General features: G+C 41.4%; 1 protein-coding gene across 9 annotated transcripts in view; it reads left to right on the top strand.

The window, feature by feature from the left end:
- zbtb46 (zinc finger and BTB domain containing 46) overlaps window positions 1-9,012 on the top strand; it is a 60,864-nt gene that overhangs the window by 11,850 nt on the left and 40,002 nt on the right. For 6 of the 9 annotated variants that reach the window (XM_032521511.1, XM_032521506.1, XM_032521508.1 and 3 more), the window contains exon 2: window positions 8,467-8,690. In XM_032521511.1, coding sequence (XP_032377402.1) covers window positions 8,467-8,690 — 224 coding nt within the window. The remainder of the gene's footprint in view (window positions 1-8,466; window positions 8,691-9,012) is intronic. The other 3 variants (XM_032521507.1, XM_032521510.1, XM_032521505.1) reach the window with 1 other exon arrangement.

The raw sequence follows: 9,012 nt of genomic DNA, 5'->3' as shown, positions 1-9,012 counted from the left end.
TCCTCCCTTCCCTTTTCTTCTCCCATCCTTTCCTCCCCTTGTTCCACTCCTTTTATTTCCGGCTCTCACTCTTGTTTTTCCCTCCCTCCTCTATAGCCCTCTTTCTCCTGCCGCTTCGTTGTCTTACAGTCCTCCTTGTCCGCCCCCCCTCCACTTTTCATTTTGGGTTCTCCGACAGTGGTAATGAGATGTTTCATTATTTGCATTTCACAGCTTTTAATAGAGAGAGAATTTAGGCTAAGCCCCGGGTCGTCAGTCAGGGAGTTACCATGGGAGACATAGCAGGCTTACGGGGCCCAGAGAGAAAGATAGCCCAGAAACTACACACACATTACACGCACACATGCACAAGTGTAAAAGAGGAAGACACAGAAAAAAGACAAACAGAGAGATAGGTAGATGGGGTGATATGACAAGTTTCACTCTTTTTGTGAAGCGCTTGATATATCAAATAGTGTCACTGACACTTTGTGGGTCATTGGAGGAAGTGAGGTGAAGTTGACACGCAACACTAAACTTTAACATCTAAGAGTTGTATCTTTTTTCGGGTCAGTCTTGCGTGGATTTTCATTAGATAACGCTAGGTATAAGGTATAAAACCTGTGTGGCTAAAGGTCAGAGGGGAGGGCAAGGTGTCAGGGAGCCCTGGAGCAGCTGAACTGTACACATAGTGTCAGAATCTGGACAGCAGGATTATAGAGGCAGATCTTACGGCAGGTGCGCTGAACATGAACATGGACATAAAGCATGATGAGCAGCATGGAGGACTTCAGGTGTCGACGTGGAGGGTCCAGGTGTTGCTTTCAGGCATTGCGTTTATAGGGGACTGGGGGCAGAGGGTGAGGGATAAAGGGAGCAGCGCTAAGTCTCCCTAAGCCTCCTGGATCCTCTTTGGTCCCTCTCCACATGACACGGCTATCCTTTTTTGAGTCAATCTCTTCCTCCACCTTGACTCCTTGGATGCCGTCCAAAGAAACAGAGAGTACACGGAGAAAGGTAGAGGAAAGTGTAGGTGCAAATTGTGGTGTGATTAGAGCTGGTGGGGAAGGTGGACAGATGGAGGGTGTGGAATAAGAGAAAAAAAGAAAAGGAAAGACAGGAATACGCGCAGTGAGATATAGTAGATAAAATGAGAGACAAACATGAACAGTAGCTTATTTCCAACAGAAAAAAGGTCAAAGAAGCAAAGAACAAAACATTCATGACTTAAGTTTTACGTGTTATTTTTTTCTTCTAATTGCAGCTTGCATGCCTGCCTGTGTGTGAATGTGTGTCGTGTGTGAGTATGTGTGTGTTATTTTTGTCCGAGCCTGCCTTGTTGATAGGCTGCCACCCTGGCTTGTCCCGGAAGGCTGCCAGCTCCGTCGGATTGGGGATTAACCCCGGGATAATGGCCTTGATGCCCAGTTGAGTGGAAGCAAAGCTGTTTAAAAAATATTGGCTGCCTGAGTTACTCTCCCCTCTCTTCCTGTCTCCCTCTCTTTCTATCGTCTGTCTCTGTCTTTCTAGGCTTACTGTGTTTTCGTATCTGCTCTCTTTTCTCTCTGTTTTTCACAGTTCTTTTATTGACTCTGTTCTCTTTGCTTCATGTCTTTGGAACTTCATCACATGTTCATAATGGCCTTTCATGGGCCTCGTATTTGCAAAATTAAGTCAAAGGTCCCATGGCATGAAAATTTCACTTTGTGAGGTTTATTGTAACATTAATATGATTTCCCCCAGCCTGCCTACGGTCCCCCAGTGGCTAGAAATAGCGTAGGTGTAAACCGAGCCCTGGGTATCCTGCTCTGCCTTTGAGAAAATGAAAGCTCAGATGGGCCGATTTGGAATCTTGTACCTTATGACCTCACAAGGGGCAAGATCGGTCTCCTCCCCTTTCTCTAATTTGCCCGCCAAGAGAATTTGCCCCCCCCATGAGAAAGAGACATCATGGCTTTTAAACGAGCAAAGTGCACCCCCAGCCTCCACCTTGCATCCCCCCCCTCTCCTCCTCAAAAGCTACAGACTCAGAAATGGCACAGAAAAGCTCATTGTGGGACTGGCTCTAGTGGCTGTAATTCTGCACCAAGGCTGAATTTTAGGAAAGAGACTTCAGATACAGTATTAGGGGACCACTAAGGTCTATTTAAAAGCATCCAAAGAGCACCATGTCATGGGACCTTTAACATCTGTATTTTTGTATTTTTCTAATACAATGCTACACAATGTGTGTATTACAATTATAGGTGCAATTATCCTGTTCAATTAGTCTTTGCAATTATCTATCATGTACATATCTGCATTTGTGTATATAGTGTATATAGATATTTTATTGTATTTCTATTTTGGTTTATCATTTAATCACTTCTTTCATTTGTATTTTTGACCAATGTGGGATCAATACAATTTTTTATCTTAGCAATTATCACACGTTCTGGTTTGTGTTGTGAATCTGAAAAAAAATACAGTAAGCTTTCTAAGTCTTATACAACTTTCATATTTTCTTTTAGTAGAAGTAGTAGTAGATTTATCTCCGGGAAGTGATGGCTGTCCTCGATCGTAGGGTCATGTGTTCGGAAAACAGTGGCTGCATTGTCCAGCTAAATATCATTTTAATTCCACTTATGCATGCTGTCATTTTCCCCCCAGTATTTTCTCTCATTATGTGGGAAATGTCCACTTGCAAGTAAACCAATTCTTTCTTCCTGTGCCTTTTTTTTTTTAATTTTTTCATAGATATTAGCATATGATGTCAGAGATTCTCTTAAGAACTGTGTTTTGAGGCTAAGATAATTTGTCTTGAAAGGTTTACATAATACCTAATTCATGTAGCGCAGACCTGGTGACCTGTTTGCCTTTTCCACAGAAGCTGCCTGCCATGATATGTTGTTGTTCTGGTACAAGTCACTACTAGAACATTTGCAAAAAGAAACATTTTTCTAGTTTAACTGATACAGTTTTGTATTTGAGGCATGAGGCTGGGATGGTTGACAACATCAATGCCAACTCTTGGCTACTGAATCCTGACTTGATATCCCCCTCCTCCTCCCTCTTCACATTATTTTACTTTTTCAATCTCCGGCCAGTTTTACTGTGTCCTCCCTGCTGATTGTTGACGACAGTGCCAAGATAAAAGTAGAGATGTGAAAAGGAGGGATTCACTGCTGATAGAGAATCCTTAAAAGTAGAAAGACACGAACCGATAATGTGTCTGTACATAAAGATTGGAGAATCAATGCAGCACTGTGCTTAGACGAGTCAAACTGTACAGTAGAGTCCAGTCAGCTGTGGCCTAATATTTATAATTTGTGCTGAACTACATACTAGTGTGGATTAGGGATGTTAAGTGTTTTAAATTGTATACTGTGTATACTGTACATTAGCAGATTTCTAGGCCACTCGGGGCAGTCTAACAATCTGTGAATATAAAATGTTATATATTATCATAAAGTTTATGACTTAGGAAGCAGTTATGTGTTTACACAATGCAAATATGGTGCTAGATTAGCATTCATTTGGAGTTGGGTAAGCTTTAGCTTTGTTTTGTTCTCCACCAACTCCTAAGAAAAACATCTGGCTTGTTAGCAGCTTAATACGCTACTGTGTTCTAGCTTGTTGCTAACTGTGTCTGCCAACTGTTTGGTGCTGCAGGTAGCATAAAAATTAGCTATATCTTGTTACTAGGGCAACTCATTTCACATTGCACGTATGCATTTCACCCTTTGTTAAGATAAAAATTGATTAGTGCTGATGTGCAAAGATGAAAGAAATTTGTACCAGTGATCTTAAATGTACCAAAACTGCACGTATCATTTGGTATTTTTTGTATCAACAGAAATCAGTTCAGTCTGCACGTCAAATTGTTATTTTTAGATGTTATCAATCTGTTTCTTCTCTTTATTTATTAATATGATGTAGTTGTGAACTTGAGTTTGACGTGCTCGTCCAACCAAAGTCGTTTTATCAAATAATGAGCAGAACTGTTACGTTGAGCAGAGGGCCACAATTTGAATGTAGAGTGATTAGCTTAGGGTGGCAATTTTGCAAGCAGCACACCAGCCACTAAATTATAATTTGCCCTGACCAACTGGAAATCCCTTAATTTAAAATAAATATAACTGAGCGTGTGAAATTGCTTGGATAGCGCTAACACATAAAGAAACTTGCACACGGTGCCTGCAAGAATGTTAATGAGGAGTGAATATACAGACATTTTACCAAAGAGAAAGTGTGCTTCAAGTAAGTTTTATTTGCTAAATTAGATTGGGTAATCATATATTATCACCCTGTGAGAAGATATTTTCATCTTGATGATTATTCCCTCGTTAAAGTTGTCGATGTTAAACCCCTGTACAAACAAAGTATTGCTCTGCCTAGGATCCAGAAGGACCTTGCGCACTGTCTCCCCACGGTCCTGTGCGGTCAAGGAGGCAGAGAAGTGGCTCGAAGGGACAGGCTGCATTAAAAGAAACGCAAGAAGGAGGAAGCCCCATTCTCTCACTCCATCACACGTCGCATCTCTTAAATCGTCTGGCTGGGGCCTAAAGTGACTTTGCTTTGATGTGACCAGGACAAACCGGGTGTGATGCCATGACGGCTCTGCTAAGCGTGTGAATGTGTGTGTTTATAGTTCTTGCATGCGTTTGTGTATTTAGGGGCAGGGCCGGGATGTGTGTGTGTTATGAGGGGAACAGGGCTTTTGTGTGTATGTGTGTGTGTGTGTGTGTGTGTGTGTGTGTAGGAGGGGGGTTAAGCAGGACAGTCACTTTTGATTTGGCCTCAGAAGGGTGACAGGGACTCGGAGCTCTGGTGGCATGCTTTATTGAAACAATCGTCTCTGACCACAAATAAGCGCTCACAGACTGTCATCAGCCTGCCTCTTGGTGACTTTTTCCTTGCTTTTTTTCATGGTGACATTTCATAGAAGGTAGAAAATCTTTTTTTTCTGCTCTGTGACATCCTTAAAGCAGACTTTTTTTCTGTAGACTCGTTGAGACTGCTAATACTTTTGATGAGAGGCAAAAGTCTCTCTGTCCCTCTTTCTCTACTTGATTATCTGACAAGTTCATTTTTATCTTACTTTCCTATCTCGTGTCAAGTGTATATTTGAGGAAAAAGAAAAGTGTGCTGTAAATCAAGGCTGTACTCACAGTGAGCGAGTTTTGGTCCTGTTAATGGCCTAAGCTTGTGGGGTAAGATGGAGTAGCTCTCTGAGGAAATGAAAAGGCCAGGATGAAGACTGGAGAGGTTTTTTGTGGGAGTTTATGCTCTGTAGTAAGGGGAGAGTTGGGATTGGTTCCTCTGTAAAAAGGGTCTTTGACTGGAGGGAATTGGACATGCTGAAATTAAACAAGCCAATTAGGCAAGCAAAGAGTTTAGAGGTCAAAGCGTACTCCATTAAAGTTCCTCTTCTTTGCCTATCTATTGACTCAGTATGTCTCTGAGTGTGTTGAAGCAATAAATCTGATTAGACCGCTCCCTCTCTTTCTCTTAGTCCTTTGCTGTCATTTTACCCTCCACTGATCATTGTTTTTGTTAAAGTTGAGGCACCATTTAACATGTCTTTGGGTGCAATCCTAGCTACACATCCACACAAACAAAGTGAAAAATGCTTATTTTGGTGTAATCCTAACGGTGGGGAGTCTGTGTCCATATGGAAAAGTAGGTTCTGTTGTGTTTATTTATAGCCTCAGAGACCTGGCTTCTGATTGGTAGAGAGTGCACTCGAGACAAAATACTGTGTGTCTTAAAAATTAAAATCTCCACCGCTGGTGTAGAAAAGAAAAGATAACAACAGCGTAGAAGAGAATGATGATGCTGCATTGTTTATTGATGCATATGTGCGTGCTGCAAATATGGGTACAGATTTTTAAATATTTTTTAACTTTATATTTATTATTATTCAGTGGGTTTCTGTGGTTATTTACTTTGTTGTCATTTAATTTGTATTATATTTGTTTTATTTTGATCTTGTTTTTACTATTATCAAGTGTGTTTTATTTTCTATCATATTTTCCAGTTATGATTGCATTATTTCACTGTTTCTTTATGTACATTCTAAGTTTTTCTATTATCATTATTATTATTTATTATTATTATCAATTATTAGTATTATGTATTATTACTTTCTAGATAGATAATGGTAACAGATGTGGGCATGGAGAGCTGGAGGACTCTGATCCATGCAGCACCAATTCCAGCTGTTGGTTGGGCACAGCTGGCTTTCTTTCACTGCTTCCTCTCAGCTGCCAGTAAAGACATTTTTCAAAAGGGCGCTGCTGACCACCGTGTGCTGTACACCGTGTCCCTGTATTTCAACATCCACATTGGTTTGAAAAAAAAGGAGAAATAGAAAAGGTGTTGAGGTATTTTTCAGTGAATAAATGACTTCTTCTGTTTTATATATGTGGCTTTGAGAAGGAGCCTGTCTTATAGACTGTAGCTATACAATTGGATGTGCCAGTGGCCCTGAGAGAAGAAGAGCAGAGAGGGGAGGGGAGCTCCTGTGTCTTCAAAGCCGCTCGGTTTGTCTCTGAAGGTGAGAGGTGAAGACTCTCAATACCTCTATCAGGACAATGCAGAAATGAAAGAATCTCAAGGTTAGACTGCCAATAGATTTTTTTTTCCTAACAAGTGTGTAAGCTGAAGGTAAAAACTCTTTGAGACTCTGAGGGTCATTGTTGTGTTATTCTGCCTTCACATCCGAGTTCTTTCCTTCCTCACAATCCCTTATTTCTAAGACTTGAATAAATTCCAGTCGAAGTGAAAGGCGAGCTATGCATTGATCAAAGTCTGGAGAGTTTTGTCTTGTTTTTGAGAAGGAGAGGCTTCAGCAGTTGTCACCGTCACTCCATCCAACTCGTCCACTGCTGCTCATAGAAGGTGTGTTTGTCCAAGTGGACGTGGGAGACACTGTGGATTTATCTGATCTTACAAGCCATCAGGTTGAGCAGAGCTTTGCTAAACATGACCTGAAGTGTGCCGGCCCCCGAGCAAACGCTGCTGTCACCTTGGCCAACCCAAGCTGTCATCTCTCAGAATGGCCCATGAGAGCTGACAGATGTGGCGTTCCCAAAACAAATCACTGCTGTGTTTGGTAACACTCTGCGTCCCTGCGATTTAGCCCTCACCAAGACGAGAGTGGGAGCGGTGGCTGCTAATGCTCTGGCTAATGCACTGCGTGTGCATGTGTGCGTGTCTGTTTTCCTCTGTGTGCGTTTGTGTTTGCAAGGATTTATGCAGTTTTTGTTTTTCTGCCACCTGGTTGAATGGTCCAAAATAGAGCACTGTTCATATCTCGCTTTGTCTCCTTCTGCTCTCTTGTCTGTGGCCTTCACCTGCATCCCTTCGGCCGTGTGAGCTCAAAATGCCTCTTGTAGGCCATGTAACTTATACACAGCAAAAAGAAATCACAGGACATAATAAAACCCACCTACGTCTTGCACATCAATACGTGTGAGACAAAAAGGCCAAAGAAAAATCTTCAATGGGTAATAGATTGTAAAAATTAATATCTTGAGCTTTTCTGTGGCTTTTTATTTAGAAAGAGTAAGTAAGAGCAGTAAAATATGCCCCGTTCCCGTCACACCTTCATGAATCCTGTCAATGAATACTGAAAAGTTCTTCATTCACTGACAGTTGAGCAGCTCCACACATTGCCATTAAGGATCTTTTCTCTGTAGTTTAAAAAAAATCTTTGTGTTCACAACCCAGACTGAACTGTGCAAGATCAGAAACACTGAGGTGAAGGTTCAAGACTGACTTTTCGTCTTAACTAGACAATTGATTGAGTATTCACAGTCGAAGGAGAGATGAAAAAATAATAACAAGAAACTGGCTAGGTTGTTTATTGATACATTTAACGGTAAAGTGCTCTGTACCAAATGAGGTGTTTTTCTCCCTCTTAACTGTTTTGTGAAAGTGTTACGCTCATGCTGACATTTTTAATAAGCTAACAAACACTCTCTCACACACACACACACACACACACACACTCTCACACACGCGCACACACACGCACACAAATGAACCTGTCAGACATGGCTTAAACACAAAGATTTTTGACTATTTGGTACTGGGCTGTTTTTAGACATCAAACAACAGCAGTTGAGATGTGGTTTCTATTGATGTCATTGTTTTCATGTCACAGTCATTACTGAGATATCCTTACCTTGGCTCATCTTTAAAGGAGTGGTTCAGCTATATTTGCTTATTTTCTTTCCCCTTACGTGAAAATGAATCTGACGTTTTGGGGTTTTAATTTAGCTACAGCCATAAACCATTTATATGGACTTAGAGGAGAAATACCTGAATACCTGTTTTCTTGACTAGAAAATGTACAAAATGGCTTAGGTTCCTTTGCTGTTGTACTGTATCTTTCAGCTGCTGTATAGTCAAACTGTACATTTAATGGTAAAATATTCTGCATACTTGCAATATTTCAATATTACATCAGATTTTATTGCCTTGTCTTCTTTTGTTTCCCAGCAGACGTTTGGAGGAGAGGCTTTTGTTCAGCTACACAGATGAACAACAGGAAGGAGGACATGGAGATCTCCTCTCACTACCGTCAGCTCCTCAGAGAGCTCAATGAGCAGAGGCAGCACGGCATCCTCTGCGACGCCTGTGTCATCGTGGATGGAAAGATCTTCAAGGCCCATAAGAACGTGCTCCTGGGCTCCTCACGCTACTTCAAAACTCTTTACTGCCAGGTAAGGGACTGCTACACTTGGGAGGACGGGTCAAGGGAGTGGGTTAAAGGCGCCTTGCAACACAAATTTTATTACTTTGTGGTAATGTTTGAAGATCTACCATTTTTTTGTGGTTACCTTGTTTCAAGTCATTGTAGCGTGGTATTGAAAGCTTGCAGGAAGACTCAGCTCGATTTGTGCCAGTTCTCATTAATATTCAATGAGCTAAGCCGGTCATTGGCTAACAGCTAGCCATTGACCGGCTGGCTATTAGCATCCTTTACCCAGCGCAACTGGGCAAACTCATGAATAGGAATGAGCTCAGGCAACATGACGTCAGACT

This window comes from Etheostoma spectabile, chromosome 7, assembly GCF_008692095.1.
Source record: "Etheostoma spectabile isolate EspeVRDwgs_2016 chromosome 7, UIUC_Espe_1.0, whole genome shotgun sequence".
Classification (NCBI taxonomy): domain Eukaryota; kingdom Metazoa; phylum Chordata; class Actinopteri; order Perciformes; family Percidae; genus Etheostoma; species Etheostoma spectabile.
The sequence above is the reverse complement of the archived record's forward strand: the minus strand, read 5'-3'. Positions and strand labels throughout refer to the sequence as shown.